Genomic DNA, 17,367 nt, shown 5'->3' on the forward strand with positions numbered 1-17,367 from the left:
AATAATTACTATAGTGGTATATGGTAAGGATTTAGTCATATAAAATACATGTTTGTACAAATAAATTCTGATAAAACAATATATATATATATATATATATATATATATAGCTCAAAAAAATTAGAGGAACACTTTGAAAACACATCAGATCTAAACTGGGGGGGAAATGATCTTGAATATCTTTCCTGATAAGTGGGTGATGTATTAGTAACAAAATGATGCCACATCATTTGATAGAAATGAAAATGATCACCCTATAGAGGGGGGAAATCAAAGACACCCCAAAAATGAAAGTGAAAAAATGATGCAGGACACTGGTCCATTTAGCTAAAATGTCATTGTAGCAACTTCTCAGTAGTTTGTGTGGCCCCCACGTGCTTGTACGCATGCCTGACAATGTCGGGGCATGCTCCTAATGAGACTATGGATGGTGCCCTGGGGGATCTCTTCCCAGATCTGGACCAGGGCATCAATGCGGTACCGGGACGCATGGAGGAGATTCCAGGAGACAGGTAGTTACTCCAGGAGAGCTGGACAGGGCCGTAGAAGGTCCTTCAACCCTCAGCAGAATCGGTATCTGCTCCTTTGTGCAAGGAGGAGCAGGATGAGCACTGCCAGAGCCCTACAAAATGACCTCCAGCAGGCCACTGGTGTGAATGTTTCTGACCAAACATTTAGAAACAGGCTCCATGAGGGTGGCCTGAGGGCCCGACGTCCTGTAGTGGGCCCTGTGCTCACTGCCCAGCACCGTAGAGCTGGATTGGCATTTGCCATAGACCACCAGAATTGGCAACTACACCACTGGTGCCCTGTGCTCTTCCCTGATGAGAGCAAGTTCAACCTGAGCACATGTGACAGACATGAAAGGGTCTGGAGATGCCGTGGAGAACGTTATGCTGCCTGCAACATCATTCAGCATGGCCGGTTTGGTGGTGGGTCAGTGATGGTCTGGGGAGGCATATCCCTGGAAGGACACACAGACCTCTACAGGTTAGATAACGGCACCCTGACTGCTATTAGGTATCGGGATAAAATCCTTGGACCCATTGTCAGAACCTACGCTGGTGCAGTGGGACCTGGGTTCCTCCTGGTCCACAACAATGCCCGACCTCTGAGGCTAGTGTATGCAGGTAGTTCCTGGTGGATGAAGGAATTGATACCACTGACTGGCCCCCACGTTCACCTGACCTACACCCAATAGAACACCTCTGGGACATTATGTTTAGGTCCATCTGGCGCCGCCAGGTTGCTCCTCAGACTGTCCAGGAGCTCATTGATGCCCTGGTCCAGATCTGGGAGGAGATCCCCCAGGACACCATCCGTAGTCTCATTAGGAGCATGCCCCGACGTTGTCAGGCATGCGTACAAGCACGTGGGGGCCACACAAACTACTGAGAATCATTTTGAGTTGCTACAATGACATTTTAGCAAAATGGACCAGTGTCCTGCATAATTTTTTCACTTTCATTTTTGGGGTGTCTTTGATTTCCCCCTCTATAGGATGATCATTTTCATTTCTATCAAATTACGTGGCATCATTTTCTTACTAATACATCACCCACTTATTATCAGGAAAGATATTCAAGATCATTTTTCCCCCAGTTTAGATCTGATGTGTTTTAGAAGTGTTCCTCTAATTTTTTTGAGCAGTATATATATATATTTTTACATTTATATGTGGATATAATAAATCCCACGCATTGTACAGCTACAAAGCATGGATGGGAGGTATGGCATTTATGGTTACATTTTTAAACAATATTCATATTCTAATATTCATATTAATCACAAAATAATTAAAAACAGACTAATAAACATTTTATGTTTGATATTGTAAAATGATGAATTTCATTAGTAGTGTATTGTGGTAATTTGGGAGTATAGTGAAATACACTATGTGCACAAATAAATATTTTTTGTATGATTTGTTGACAAATGACTTTTTTCCCCCAAAGGGTAAAAAAAAAAAAAGAAGCAGTCGATGTGATGGGTTTATTTATTCATTTGGACTTGACAATTAATTGAAGCATGGCATCGAGTAGAGCGGAGGCCAATATTTAAGGAAACAGTAATACAATGTCTGCTTAAATTATTTTATAATTCCAGTATGTATAAGTGCTGCAGCTATGAATCCAGCAGAGGGTGCTGTCTCACAAGTCAATTCAACATCTTCCAGCATGAAGATGCTCTGACAAGATTACATGTAACTGCACCTTTTGGAAGTACAATACTGTATAATATATGTCGCTGTTTCCCAATGCTTAAATGGGATCCCGTCACGTGAGTTCATGAAATCGTCTTTACCACCAGTGGAGTGTGAAATCAGACATACTGTAATTACACATAGATTTTTTTTTTTAAAATCTATGGATTGAACAGGGCCTGTATTGACGACCGGGCTGCAGCATCCGTTTTTTCTCCCTACTGTACATATATAACAGTCCTGTGTAAACAATCATGTAGGACTTGGAACACACATATACATACAGTATGTGTTGCGTCACTATGTGGAAAAACGCCCCCTATAGATTTGAAAACCTAAATAGAGCTGATGTGCTTGAGGTCAGTATGTGTGTTATGACCTAAATGCATGCATCATGCATATTGACATGCATGGCCGTTGCTCACTGTGCAAGTTGGCACTCGTCCCTCGAACACTTGGCAGAGTGAGGAGGAGGAGGGTCACTTGGAGTTTACAGTAGGGGGATGCTAACTTTTTTGGGACCGTATTTAATTAGGAATTACCAGGGACCGTATGACCCGAGGGGATTTAAGTCACCATCGGCAGTCCGTCCATGCTTCTGCAAGGTAAGCAAACCTGTTAGCAATGATATGACCATCTGTTTTTATATAACTACTACTAGCAGCCAAAAAATACATTATGTAGGTTAAATTGACCCTTATCAATGTCATGTTTCCTATGCTATTAAGGCTAAAGGTAAAGTGGTGGCACAAGATTTGAGTGCAAATTTATGTTTAAAATGTATTAAACATACTGCATGCTAGGATTATTTTATGGTAGCTGCTTGTACACCGTATCTTGTCAAATCATCTTTTTAAAAATGCTAATATAGACATTTAAAATATGTACATGTACTAAACATGACAAAATACTTAACTTTTTTCCTGCCTTAAAACCTTACCTCAAGCATTACCAATAGCATTTTAATTTAAAAAATTGTTAAAATGAACAATTACAATGACTGTTCTAAAGTTGTATTGATCTAGAAAGGAGGTATTTGAATTTACGAGTGACATAAATCGTCAAACTGTACTTTATTGATGTCACCATGAAAGGTAGCAGATGTCCTATAAGTCTTATCGCTGCGTGTGCTTTTCCAGTCACAATGGTAGAGTGAAGATGGGTGACTGGAACTTCCTCGGAGGCATTTTGGAAGAGGTGCACATCCACTCCACCATGGTGGGCAAGATCTGGCTCACCCTGCTCTTTGTCTTCCGCATGCTGGTCCTCGGCGTGGCAGCCGAGGATGTGTGGAACGACGAGCAGGCCGACTTTGTGTGCAACACTGAACAGCCGGGCTGCCGGAACGCCTGCTACGACTTGGCCTTCCCCATCTCGCTCATCCGCTACTGGGTGCTGCAGGTCATCTTCGTGTCCTCGCCCTCGCTGGTCTACATGGGCCACGCCCTCTACAGGCTGCGGGCCCTGGAGAAGGCCCGGCGGAGGAGGAAGGCTGCGCTCAGGAAGGAGCTGGAGGAGGTGGACGCAGAGTGGGTGGAATCTAGGAAGAGGATCGAGCGGGAGATGAAGCAGCTGGAGCAAGGGAAGCCCAACAAAGCTCCCCTCAGGGGGTCTCTGCTGTGCACCTACGTGGCCCATGTGGTCACCCGCTCCGTGGTGGAGGTGGCCTTCATGCTGGGCCAGTACCTTCTCTACGGCTTCCGCTTGCACCCCTTGTTCAAATGCCAGCGCTACCCTTGCCCCAACGCTGTGGACTGCTACGTGTCCAGGCCCACGGAGAAGAGCGTCTTCATGGTCTTCATGCAGTGCATCGCCGCCATGTCTCTCTTCCTCAACATCTTGGAAGTCCTCTACCTGGGCTACAAGAGAATTAGGAGGGACATCCTGGACTTTTATCCACATTTGTGGGACGAAAGGGACGACTTGGAATTTTACAGAAGCAAAAAAGCCTCGGTGGTGCAAGTAGGTCACAGAAAAGCCACATTAGTTTCAGCACCGGGAGACTTTGTCTTCATGGAGACCAGGCGGGGAAGCCGTTTCTACCCAACGCAACCTTCTGCAGGTTGTCAGGGAGCGAGCAAGCAGGACGACTCCACTATGGCTCCAACTGATGTGAATAAGGAGGACTTAAGGAGTCAGGATAAGGAGACCAGTAGTGGAAGAAGTAGCCCACAGAAGGCTTCTTCATCTTATACCTTTCAGACAGTAAGGAGGCCATGGGGGCCCCACGATGCCCCCCTCAGGTGCGCCACCGTGCTGGAGGGCAGGAGCTCAGACACGGACTCATGCGGATGTGAGGAAGGCACCCCGTTGGGGCTTCAAAGCTGGCAGTCCACCTCAGGCTTGGCGGAGAACTCCAAACGCAACCCAAGAGCAGCTTCCTCCTCCGGCCGCAGGGCGTCCGAGGCTAGTGTGGTGAGTAGCAGACAAGCAAGGGACCTTCAAATCTGACTTACAGTAGAACCCATTGCTTCCACTAGGGTTGTTGCATCAGTTAGGAAGTCATGAAATCTCCCTGTGAGGGAGTGCAGACCTCCACCAAGCCAAACTGTTAAAACAACTCCTTTATCGCTAATGAATGTGTCTCATGTGCTGGATTTCACAGCCTCAGGAGGCATGGGTCAATAAAAAAAAGCAATGCAGACCTCCATCAAGGCCAAACGTAAATTTATCGCTGATTGATATACTTTATGTGCTGCAAAAACAACTTTACGATGGGACATGAGTCAAAAATACAGACCTCCTCCAAGGTCTTACAATTTATCGCTAATGAATCTGCTTTATGTGTTGGATTTCACAAAAACAACTTTGATGAGGCAAGGGAAAAAATAATACAGCGCAGACCTCCACCAAGGCCAATGGATTTTGTTTTCCTTAATCCCGTATACGCACCATTATGCAAAACTATTTCTGTCCATTTTCCACAACATTATGGCATCCGGTGGACAACTTGGGGTCCAGAAAACCATGAACTTGACCTCTGCCAAGGCCAAAATGTTACCAAAAGTGGGTCTAAAATAGTTTTTATTTCATTTTATAGCACGAAGCTAGTCTTTTCCACTCAATTTGGAGATGTTGGTGGGGCATAAGCCAATTTAGAAATCCTCAAGTAAGAAAGTGCAGACCTCCACCAAGGCCAAACTTCAACAAACGTGGATAACAATTGTTAAATTATGTTTCTTGTGAAACCTTGTGGAGTTGCGTGTGAGCGAATTAAAGACCTCTGTCAAGGCCTACGTCTCATCGTCTCGTCATTTCTTTTGCCAAATCCAGCACATTAACATTTTTTTTTTTTTTTTTTGCTTAGTCTGCCTCAAAAGGTGCTCTGTGAATGCTCTTTTTTGTGTGTGTTTCCACAATTACTTTAGATAAAGAGTAAACAATTGGGTATGTATGTGCAAGATGTGTTTTAATCAATGGTAGTCACAGTGACTGAAATGTAAAGAAACTTAAGCTCTACTAAGTGAATAATTTAGTCTTCAGGTTCAGTTGTAATTCTAAATACGGGAACGTGGACTCAGTCACAAGATATAAACAGTCTGAAGTGGGGTTACTTCCTGAGCATGTCAAAGTAAATACTATAAGAATGTTCTACACGTGTTACAATAATCGGAATTAAAATGGTGACAATCCAATGATAATGCCCAAATCTTTGCGTGATTTTTGAGTATCAGCATTACAATCCCAGTTGACATCGTTTCCACCAATTCCTAACTAAAACATCCCATGTGTTTGGAAGTGACTTGTCTAATCACATAAGGCACTTTACACCCTTATGCTACCCTAAAAATGGAATGAACAAATGTTTACTGTATATATGTACACGTACAAAATAAGTTAAATATTGGAGACAAGTAGCGATAACGTAAAGTATCCAAAGTGGTACCCTGAAGTTCTGCTGGAGTCTATTCAGTAGCAGCTGCATCTTCAGGCGGCTCGTGGCTCTGCAGCTAGAAAGACAAGACAATTCGGGGGTGTCAACAGTGCTGCCTGGGGAACATTTTGGGCATTTTTTTATTGGCCCTCGACGTATTGTAAAAATGATTCATGATTAATTATATATATTAGTAGATATTACACTAATTTGCTTTGTCAGCTAAGATGTGGATGTTTTGTTGAGATAGCTTAGCATATACGGACCTACATTGGACTGCTTTAGGCTTCTTTCATGGACAAAATATATCAAAAGGTGCAACGAGGCCTGTCACGATAAGAAATTTTGCTGGTCGATAATTGTGCTACAAATTATCATCGATAATCGATGTTATCGACCATATTTTTTTTGACCATTTTTTCATTATTGTCATGAGGTGGAAATCAATTTCAACCACTAGATAGCACTCAAGTATAGGGTACCTGTGTGGGCCTCATTAGTAGGACACAGACGTTGCCTGTACGTATTGTGGCGTAATAATTAACCTGTTTTGTTTTTTTCATCTTTCGATTAAATCGACTGATTGATTATCGTGCCAGGCCAGGAGCAACTATATAATTAGAAACTGACAAGCCCACAAGCTAACCCTGGCTTTGAGGTCTAGGTTCTCCTCCTCCAGTCGTGCGCACTTCTGCCTCAGTTCAACCACTTCCTGCTGTAGAGCCTCGGTGTCGGCGGCAGTGAGGCCTGGGGTGCCGAGGTTCTGCTTGACAAATCTGGGCGGAGGGTCGTGAAGGGATCTACATTATGTAATACAATCGCAAAAAATATTTTTTGCTTTGCAAGTACTGCCGTTTTATGTGGTATTCACTTTCAATGCAATAATACATGTGTATTTGTGCTATTATTTCACACGTTTTTACATTTCCGAGTAACACCTGTAGTAGTTGCGCCACAGTTTCAGAATCCAATGAGCTACTATGTTATAATAACAAGTATTTTCCTTTAGAAAAACACGAGGAAGGATACTCCAAGGCATTGGCGGGCTTCTCTGGTTGTTCATACAGCGCCACTAGAACTGGAACAGACACACATGCACACAAGTTCAGCTGGATTCACTCAACTACAGACAGTAACAGGTGTATTTGTGTCAAGATGTCTGTGTACAGTACAGTTGCACCCCCCCCTCCCCAATTGTAAATTACATTCATTTTCAAGGTTCATAAACTTGCAGTAGTTTGCATTAAATCAAAACAATTAAAATAACACATTTAAGTCACTTTTTTATTGTTGTTTTTGTTTTAATTGGCCATCTACTGTATTGCAAGTTTGTACATTTTGAAAATGCATCTAATTTACAATATGGGGTTGAATAGTTTAAAGTAGTATTACAGATATTTATATAGTTTCATTATACAGTCACCTGTTGCTAGGCAGATTTCATATAACTGCAGTATTTATTGGGCGGTGGGGCCCAATAAAAAAGTCACAAAATACACACAAATACACAGCATTTATCCTTCAGTTGTTGAGTTACCACTTATCACTTAGTTTCATTCCCAATCAAAAGAAAAATCTTTCATACCACTGGTGAGACTATCAACAACACCAGCTTTCTCCAAGTATCTGCGAAATTGCTCCCTCTTGTGGTCTGGAGCCTGTTGAAGGGGGAAACCACATTAATAAAAGACAACCAGAACGTGCCAATTATTTATTTAGTTGCATTTTTATGCATTATTTATTCGCATTTAGCTGAAAAAACGCATGCCAGTGAGCATATGACTGTTTGTTGACATGTAATCGTAAACGGAAGTTCCATTCAACTGGCTGCTCTTTATAAAATTGAAAAAAAGGAAAATACAAGCGTATACAAGTGAAACATTAGATACGTTTTTTTAGTGCTGTACCATTAAAGTCACAGATATTGACTAATTTAGATATTTAATCAAATTCAAGCTGCTAACAGGAGATGCAACAGGTGATTCGATTGGCGCTAATTTCTCAACATTACCTTGCGGTTACTGAATAAATACGTTGGCGTTAACTTTCAAACACAATTAAAATTACCTTGTAATGTGCCATGCTGGTACTCGTTGTCCAAATTAATTCAACACCGTGGTTTTTATTGTTGTTTGATTGTCCTGGTTGGTAACTACGCCGCTGCAGAATGGAACTTCAGCGAATGTCAACTTCCGGCGCAGAGCGGAAATATCCGTTTCAATAAAAGTGTGTGTTGCGGCGTTTAGTTAAGTGTAGTCAGTGTTATCAACAAGTTTAAATACCCGGTGACGTGGAATACTTTAGTGCGTACACGCTCTGATGAATTTGTAATTATTGCTTTAAACGCGAGTTACGCGGTGGTGACAAACGGAGCAATCTGACGTTTTATTGTGTTAGGATTGTGCGTGTCAACTTCCGGTTGTTGCTTTATAATTTGAAATAGGAATGTGACGTTTGTTTGAATGTAAAATTCGGATTATTATGCGCTGGAAGAATTGATTAAATACAAAAACGACATTGTATTGTACATACCTGGATTGTGAGTTATGCAATGGTGACGTCCGAAAAAGAGAACTGACGTTTCACGTGTTCAGAGATTCAATTTTCCGGTTATTAGATGTCATTAACAGCTTTCAAAATGAACGCAACGTTTGGTAAAATGTAAAAATGTACTGAACCAGTGACATAAATACATAAACAAACCAGTGATTCTGGCTTCCACATGTTCGACAAAATTACAATTTATCTACGTTGTATGTATGCTAGAAAAAAACACATTTTGAATTAATTTCAATGACTGGACAAAGACTGGAATATTTCTGATATTTTGGTAGACCATGAATTACTCGCATTTGTCGAAAGCGGATCATTGTCGCCACATGCTGTTGCTTCAAAACATTTGCATTTTTAAATAAAATAACATGTAGTTTTGGACGATATGTATAACATGTTTTTTGAGAGCAAATTAAACAAGATTGTTCTGAAGATTTATTTTTGTGACTGTCACAAACTAGTCAGGTGACAGTTATGTGTCTCAAACAAATGACACATGTGTTAGCCAATCTTATTTCGAGTCAGAGCCCAGCCAGCCAATCAGAGAAGAGGGTGTGTTGGCTTGTTTTTTTTTTTGTTTTTTTTTTTTATGAAGGAGGAAATCCTTAAGGAAACGTGTGGGATCAGCCACTCTGTGTTCTGATGTCTTACCGAGCATTAATGGCTGGTTAGTTTTATCTTTTTTGGAGGGGTAAACTGCAGGGGTGCATCCCTCGACTACAGTTAAAACACGGGCGTGGTGGTGGCCGACAAGTGAAGGTTGGAGTGTTGGTGACTGGGGGAGGCGACGGGAGGGCAGAGGCGACCGTCACTTGGCCAAACATGTCGATTCAGTACGAGGTGGAGCAGCTGGCGGGCAGCTACGGGGTGGCGGACTCGTTCCCCAAAGACTTCGGGTATGGAGAAGAGGAGGAGGAGGCGGACATCGAGGACAGCCCGGCGTCGTCCGACAGCAAACCGAGGATTCTGCTCATGGGACTCAGGCGAAGTGGCAAGTCATCCATACAGAAGGTAAGCCATAGTAGCTAGCTATGTCTGGCTAGCATCTTGCTAGTCATAATAGCTAACAACTATGAGCATCAGTAACTGGCAGCAGTAGTTGCTATTAGTTAGCGTTAACACCCTGTGTTAGCCTGCTTGCTTGCTAGCTAGCTGGCTAGCTCGCACCGGAAGTGAGGCGATAAATTATTAACAGCCAGAGCCGCGCGCAGTGCATCTCTCTGATAATGTAGACTTAACGTCATGTGACTTAAAAGCTTGACTATAAAATTGTCAATGCCCTGAAAAGTGCATGCGAGTGGATCAGAGACAGTCACATGACAACAAACCAGCCACACCTTCCCCGTCTAGAAAGTCATAGTATCAACACTCAACTTCAAATCAATCCTGACAACTGTGCACTTGACTGAAGTTAGCTTGATAGGTGTTTCTGCATGTTTATCAAGCTGCTGTCTTCTGGCACCTCCAATGATTAAATAGAGGCATGGCGTCTATTAGAGCGAGATGCTGCCAGGGTATCTAATTACTTGCAAAAACATTTAACAGCTGTGGCTGTAGGCAACGTCCATATTTTTTAATTAACTCTACAAGATGCTTGTAGCAGAATGTGAAGTGTCAGGATTGGCCAGCGTCCTGCAGCTTTATCTACCTTTGCATGTGCTTTAAAATATTGGCAGCGCTACTTGGCTGTTTGTGTGAAACTCCTGTACGTTACACTTGCCGTACTGTTCTTTTGCAATACGGTAAGTATTTCAGCAGTAGTCTTTTCTCCTTACCACGATAAATACAGCAACAGAGTTGTGCAATGTATGGGTTAATAAAGGAGCAAGAGAGCTGTGTTTCTTTCCCCACTTTCCCATGCACTTTGCATCATTATTAAAGTAAAAAAATTAATTTGTGTACCGGAAATAACAGCCTCTTTCCAATTATCGCCTGCTTCCAATGAACATGCCGTCCTCTTTAGGTAAATAAACGCCCCTCCTATGATTACAGCATTTACCGTATGACTTATTGCAGGTGGTTTTCCACAAAATGTCCCCTAACGAGACCTTGTTCCTGGAGAGCACCAACAAGATCTACAAGGACGACATCTCCAGCAGCTCCTTCGTCAACTTCCAGATCTGGGACTTTCCCGGTCAGGTGGACTTTATCGACCCGACCTTCGACTACGAGATGATCTTCAGAGGAACCGGAGCCTTGATATTTGTCATTGACGCTCAGGTATTCATGAACACACACTACACACATACTTTTTCTCCAGTGAGAGGATACTTGTTCGCATTGCTGCAGTAAAACATCTTTTAAAGTGCATTACCGCCCCCCAGCGGGCTGGAGTGGAACACCACTGACCACAGCTGTCGACAGTTGAAATTTCCAAATGCAGTCTGTTCCTGTTCACTCTCAGGATGACTACGTGGAGGCTCTGGGGCGGCTTCACCTCACGGTGTCGCGGGCCTACCGGGTCAACCCGGAGATCAACTTCGAGGTGTTCATCCACAAAGTGGACGGCCTCTCGGACGACCACAAGATCGAGACCCAGCGGGACATCCACCAGAGAGCCAACGACGACCTGGCGGACGCTAGCTTGGAGAAGCTTCATCTCAGGTGCAGTCCAACACGGACGTTGTTCCAATTTACAGTACATTTTTGTAGTCGTCACAGACATTGTGGAAAGTTGAATGTACAGTTTGGAATTAATCTGAAATTATCAGGAAAAATATGCCAGATTGTCAATTCAGTTTTATTGTTTTACTTTTAACAATGGTTAGCTTCTTTTTACACTTGTGTGACAATTGAGTGTACCATGCATGAGCTGAATTTGCAGCACATTACACCTTCATCATTCATCAATATCAACGTGTGCGTTTTTCGTACACTGCACACAATTTGACACTTAAATACGCCTGTACGTTCCTCGGTTCTCAGTTATGCATTGACTTGCATTTCACCGGTTTCGGTTTCCTGGCTCAGTCTTGTGCACCTCCACAAAAATCTTGCGGCTGTGATTTGGTCGGATTGTAGTACATTATTTCCTGTGTGTGTGTGTGTGTGTATACAACTGGTTCAGAGGGCGGACAACTCACAACTGCAAACGCCTTTTCCGATTTCGGACCTGCTGACTGTTGTCATGCATCGATTAGTTCCAGCTGCAATCACGGTCCACATCGGCTGCTCGCGACGGGAAGCTAACAGGCTAAATAGTCGGCTGAGAGCTTTGGTTGCTCACAGAGTAGACGTCATGTCGCGCGCTCAACCCTGACCCCGGTGTAAGAAGGAGAGGTTCCGCAGGTCCTTCATACCGACCGCTGTCAGGCTCTACAACACCTGCACCACTTCAACCATGTTGTAGTCACTATGTATTCTTTACTTGCGTATCTTGCTTGCTGCTGTAACAAGTGAATTTCCCTGCTGTGGGATAAATAAAGTACAGTACAATACAATACAATACAAGAGCAGGGGTGTCCAATGTGTGGCCTAGGGGTCATTCCTGGACCGTGGTTTATTTTTTAATTGGCCTGCAGCACATTGTAGAATTTTTAAAATGGCAAAAGGAATAATGTAACATGAAAAAGTTATGTTGACACAAAGATTTCTTTTTAAATATGTGTCACTTTTTTTTAGTCTTTTTATACAATAAAAATATTTTTCAAGTTGGGTGGTGGGGTATGCTCGGAAAATGTCTTCAAGGTTGGCAGGTCTGCAATACTGTTTTATTGTTTTTAAGTTCTAATAAAAGCAGTAGTTGGCTTATTTTTTTCCGCATGTTTGCTTTTATGATGGTGACACTGGTACAAATGATTTATATTTCCATTATTTCCTTTGGGGGAAAACTGAAGAAATTGGACCAGCATCCTGGAGCACATTTAATTTAAGTATATTACACTGTTTAAAAACTGTACATTTGATATATTAAAACAATTCAGCACAATTTGATGGACATTTTTAATGGGCAGTACAGGGAAAAATAAGTCATCACTTAAGCATCTTGTAGTCAGGGGTTGACAGTTGTTGCCTAAAATTCATCAGCACAATAGTTGAAGTATGACTGCAAGATTCCTTTTGTTCCTTCTAATGAAGACTGGCGCTTGAAAGTGTGACGCTGCGCTATGCTATGCTAGCCATTGATTCATTCATCAAATGTTATTTAAATATGCAGTGATGCAAAAAGAAAGTAAATTTTTTTGGAGTATGTAAGTCTGAAAACCACAAGCTGTCATTCAAGTGATTGCATTGTTTGTCCAGTCCATCCGAGGCATTTGCGCCTCTTCTCAATCTGCGTCAGCATCAGACCTGCCAGCGTGTCCTCCTCACATGATCTTGTGACCGTCCGCTTATCTTATGAAGGTTTTTCAGGAAGTGAGAGCTGTGATCTGCTTCCTGACTTTGTTATTGTTTTTCTGGTCCTCGTTTAGCTTTTACTTGACGAGCATTTACGACCACTCTATCTTCGAGGCCTTCAGCAAGGTGGTGCAGAAGCTCATCCCCCAGTTGCCCACACTGGAGAACCTGCTGAACATCTTCATTTCTGTGAGGAAGCGCGCCTGTCGTTTCCCCCTCCTCCCTCCTTTGCTCACGCTCTCCTGCTCTTCCTCCTCCAGAATTCAGGGATCGAGAAGGCCTTCCTGTTCGACGTGGTGAGTAAGATCTACATCGCCACAGACAGCTCCCCCGTGGACATGCAGTCCTACGAGCTGTGCTGCGACATGATCGACGTGGTCATCGATGTCTCCTGCATCTACGGGTGAGTGCCCTGCATCCGAACCAAGCATGTGATGGAAAAAAAAAGGATTCCAGTTTGGAATAATTTGTCAGTTGTTGTCTAGTCTGAAGGAGGACGGCAGCGGCAGCGCTTACGACAAGGAGTCCATGGCCATCATCAAGCTCAACAACACCACCGTGCTCTACCTGAAGGAGGTCACCAAGTTCCTGGCACTCGTCTGCATACTGAGAGAGGAAAGCTTTGAACGCAAAGGTAATAGAGTTGAAAACTGCTTGAGTTTGGATAAAATGCTTAACGATGTGATTTCCTTTAGTGCCTTTACAACAGGGGTCGGGAACCTATGGCTCACGAGCCATATGTGGCACACGTTTCTTAACGCTATTTTCTTTTTGTTTTCGCTGACATTTTAAAGTAACACATTACAGAAATCACAGTGTTAAAAAAACATTCCAAATATAAAACATTATAATGTATTTGAATCCGTTTTCTACCGCAGTGACTGTCCTTCCGATAGTTTCAGGATCAGACGCCAAAACATGAATAGAATTGGATAATGTGGTAGCCAACGGGTCATTGAGAGGTCAAGAAATGAACTTCCGGCCTACCTAATTCTGTAGCTAGCGCAAACACTGTTGACAAAGATGGTGAAAAGAAAGAATGAAAGATGAGAAGTCATTTCGGGCGTCCAGCTCTGAACACGGGGGGAAAAAGCCAGATGGCAAAAACCAAAACTGTGCAGCTGGTCACCAGCTATCCTCTCCTCTTCAGGCTTAATAGACTACAACTTCCACTGTTTCCGGAAAGCCATCCATGAAGTGTTTGAGGTGGGTGTTTCCACACAGCGCCCGGGCGGGACGCAGCCCCTGGGCTCACCGTGCAAGAAGGCCGTCGCGCTCAACGGCACGCCGCGCAACACTATCTAGGCCCTGAACACAAAAAAACACAAACGCAAAAAGGGCCAAGAAAGGAAGGAAGGAAGGTTAAGGAAGGACCAGGGGGAGACTATCGCAGTCTTTAACCTCCCAACACCAACAAAGTGGCCAAAGGAAGGAAGGAAGGGAGCCACTGGAAGGTCAGTTCAGGCCAAGACTATAACCGCAACCTGGAGCTAACACGGACTCTTTCTTTGGACTTCTGGTAGCGTTTCTAAAGACAATTAGCTACAGGTCCAATGGGGGGACCAACGGTTACGGCAAGTGATGCACCCACCCAGACCACTTGTTCAAAAGAGGGGGATGAGCACTGTGGAAGATGGCCTTACAAAGCTTGTCTCCAGCAGCAAGCTCCCTCTCAGCACCTCTTGACACCTCACCCCAATGCTGTCCGGACGTCACTCGTGGTGGTTTCACTCAAGGGAAGCACTCGAAAGGGATTGTGTGTGTGTGTGTGTGTGTGTGTGTGTGTGTGTGTGTCGTGCTGGTGGTGGTGAAAGAAGGTTTACAGACACTTACTGTCCCTCTTCTCCATAAAACTAATGAAGAATCAATACTCTGATTTCTTTGTTTCTGTGAATATGTTTGCTTACACTACAAGTTCCACATTCTTTTCCAAACCACTTGAGTCACCTGACACACCACAACTGTGATGGATGATAGAATGAACATGCTGTTTGACACCATGCTCAGCTGTGTGAAAATAAAACATCTCAACGTCCTGTTTGGAGTTTTATTACTGAGTTTTAACATTACTATTACAGTACAGCCGTCACATCAATATCATTAAGTCTTTTCTTACAGTACAGTATCGATACACAGGTGTCCAATATTGATTTTGAAAACGTGTATTATTATGTACTACAAAAGTTTGCTAAAATATTCTAGAACTCCTATGGTGAAGCTTTTGAAAAAATATCAATATGATCATGTATTGGTTTTTTTTTTTTTTTGCTTACAGTTAAATGTTGATGCACAAGTGTCGAAAATTGATATTAGAGCTGTCTAGTCTACGAAACTACTTAATGTACTACAAAAGGTTTACTGAAGCACCTCAAATTTACATTGTGATCCCTGCGAAAAAACATAAATATCGTGATGTATCGTTTTTTAAATTACAGTACGGTATCGATAAACCATCAAATATTGATATTGTAGCTGTCCAACCTATGAAAACACGTTTTAATGTGTACTACAAAATGTGTAAACATTATAAAACGTATACAGTTGGAAAAATGTTGCTATCATGGTGTACAGTATCAGTCTTGTTTTACAGTACAGTACCGATACATAGGTGTCAAATATCGATGTCATAGCCGTCCAGCGTATGAATATTTGTTTTAATTATGTTCTCCGAAAGCTTGCAAACGCATTATAAAACTTCTACAGTGGTACTTGTGGAAAAAATTGATATCATGATTTATCAGTCTTTTCTTACGGTACAGTACCGATACATAGGTGTGAAATATTGATATTCTAACTGTCCAACCAATGGAAACTCGTTTTATGATGTACTACAAAACATTTCAGCATTATGAAACATTTAACTTACATGCAGTGACAACTGTGAAAAGATAGCGATATCAAGTATTTTTTTCCTCACAGTCGGCTCCAGTGTGAATATATAAGTGTTAAATATCGATATCAAAGCTGTCCAATTTATGGAAACATGTTTTATTATGGACTAGACAGCATTTCAAAGCAACTTATAATACACTGATGACTGTGACAAAATATTGATATTGTAATGTACTTAGTATATGTATTTATACTAACTAACGATAAATTACAATATCAATGTTGTTTCAGTCATCAGTGTGCGTCTAATATCGATATTATAGTTGTCCGACCAATAAAAAAAATGGGCATTTAACTTGAAGTGACCGAGAAAATAATATCAACATCGTGGCGTACTGATAACTTGTCTCCTTACGACGTAAACGTACTTTACAATTTAGATGTATCGTAAATATACATTATAACCCAATCGCTGTATCATCATGATATTATTATTGGTTATTATCCCAAAAAATATCGTGTTGTGATTCCTACTGCAGCCTTGCATGTTGGGAGTTGTACCTAATATTTTGGCGTGGGGCTACATAATTGGGTCTAAATATTAGAAACCCCTGGTTATAGCTTCTAATGCATTTTTAGGTTCACACCAATAATGCATAAAATAATTAAACATACCTGATTTTTGAAATATTGGATGCCATTAGATTGTGTACGTGACGTGGCTTGTTATACTGACCACTAGATGGCGGTGTAGGACTGTTTGACCGCTCAAAAAAATGTTTGCAGTATTGAATGTACAGTTACGGAGAAATTAATATAGCATGCTAACTTACTTTATGGCGTAATTTACATAATTACCTTTCAAGGCTGTATTGAATAAAGCACGAGTCATTTCATAGGCTGTTGAGGGATAGTTTTTCAGTGGCGGGACAGGTAGAGCGGTGAAAATATAATCTTTAATGCATTAGTGCACATAAAAATTAAAAAAAAAAACAGCCAAGCAATGTCCGTCTTTGCTGTGCTGCTTTATTCCACCAGTTAAGTCAATTAAGCCTCGCCATCACTGTCGTGATGCATTAAGTGGCCTGCAGGCTCACCACTTCCGTACAATTTACACGTAATAAAACACTGATAACTTTTTTATATATATATATATATATATATATATATATATATATATATATATATATATACATCCACTTCACTAAACCGGTAATTTCTCTGCGGGAAAAAAAATAAAAATATCCCATCGTAGCATTAATCCCAGTGATGCCCCCCCCCCCTCCACAGCGCCACCTTGCTTTGATGCTTCCTCAAATAGGCGCTAATTTCGGCTAAATTATGCATCCGCATGTAGCCCGGCCATGCCCGGGAATACAGAGTGTGACACGGGGGGCGGGGTGTTGGAGATGGAGAATTAGAGCAGAGGGTGATACGATGGCGCCGAGGTCTGTCTTATGTTTTGTTGTTTGAGGGGGTCGCTTGGAAAGTCAGACGAGGTCATGTTTGTGTCTGGAGGCTTTCACGGGTCACAACATTAGGTACACCTGCAGCACCAGCTGTTTGA

The 17,367-nt window shown here is 42.2% G+C and overlaps 3 protein-coding genes across 5 annotated transcripts; 2 read left to right on the top strand and 1 right to left on the bottom strand.

Moving 5' to 3' along the window:
- Positions 1–1,787: 1,787 nt before the first annotated feature.
- mycbp (MYC binding protein) lies at positions 1,788–8,271 on the bottom strand. 2 transcript variants are annotated; one of them, XM_054782364.1, is made up of 6 exons: positions 8,145–8,271; positions 7,663–7,735; positions 7,107–7,155; positions 6,724–6,853; positions 6,090–6,153; positions 1,788–4,610 (listed from the first exon to the last, which is right to left on the bottom strand). In XM_054782364.1, the coding sequence occupies exons 1-5, from the start codon at positions 8,157–8,159 to the stop codon at positions 6,109–6,111; spliced, it is 312 nt and encodes a 103-aa protein (XP_054638339.1). In that variant the 5' UTR covers positions 8,160–8,271; the 3' UTR covers positions 1,788–4,610; positions 6,090–6,108. The 2 variants fall into 2 exon arrangements, with proteins under 2 accessions (XP_054638339.1, XP_054638338.1); XM_054782363.1 differs by having other exon boundaries at positions 1,791–6,153.
- gja9a (gap junction protein alpha 9a) lies at positions 3,300–4,883 on the top strand. The gene has a single exon (XM_054782365.1). It carries the CDS (start codon positions 3,305–3,307, stop codon positions 4,652–4,654), a length of 1,350 nt encoding a protein of 449 aa, XP_054638340.1. The 5' UTR covers positions 3,300–3,304; the 3' UTR covers positions 4,655–4,883.
- A 960-nt stretch (positions 8,272–9,231) lies between the features above and the next one.
- rragca (Ras-related GTP binding Ca) lies at positions 9,232–15,036 on the top strand. Of its 2 annotated transcripts, XM_054782362.1 has the most exons (7): positions 9,232–9,641; positions 10,647–10,850; positions 11,035–11,234; positions 13,043–13,157; positions 13,229–13,371; positions 13,454–13,602; positions 14,119–15,036. In XM_054782362.1, the coding sequence occupies exons 1-7, from the start codon at positions 9,453–9,455 to the stop codon at positions 14,271–14,273; spliced, it is 1,155 nt and encodes a 384-aa protein (XP_054638337.1). In that variant the 5' UTR covers positions 9,232–9,452; the 3' UTR covers positions 14,274–15,036. The 2 variants fall into 2 exon arrangements, with proteins under 2 accessions (XP_054638337.1, XP_054638336.1); XM_054782361.1 differs by having other exon boundaries at positions 13,454–14,270.
- The last annotated feature ends 2,331 nt before the right edge of the window (positions 15,037–17,367 follow it).

The sequence above is a fragment of the Dunckerocampus dactyliophorus genome, chromosome 7 (assembly GCF_027744805.1).
Source record: "Dunckerocampus dactyliophorus isolate RoL2022-P2 chromosome 7, RoL_Ddac_1.1, whole genome shotgun sequence".
Taxonomy (NCBI): domain Eukaryota; kingdom Metazoa; phylum Chordata; class Actinopteri; order Syngnathiformes; family Syngnathidae; genus Dunckerocampus; species Dunckerocampus dactyliophorus.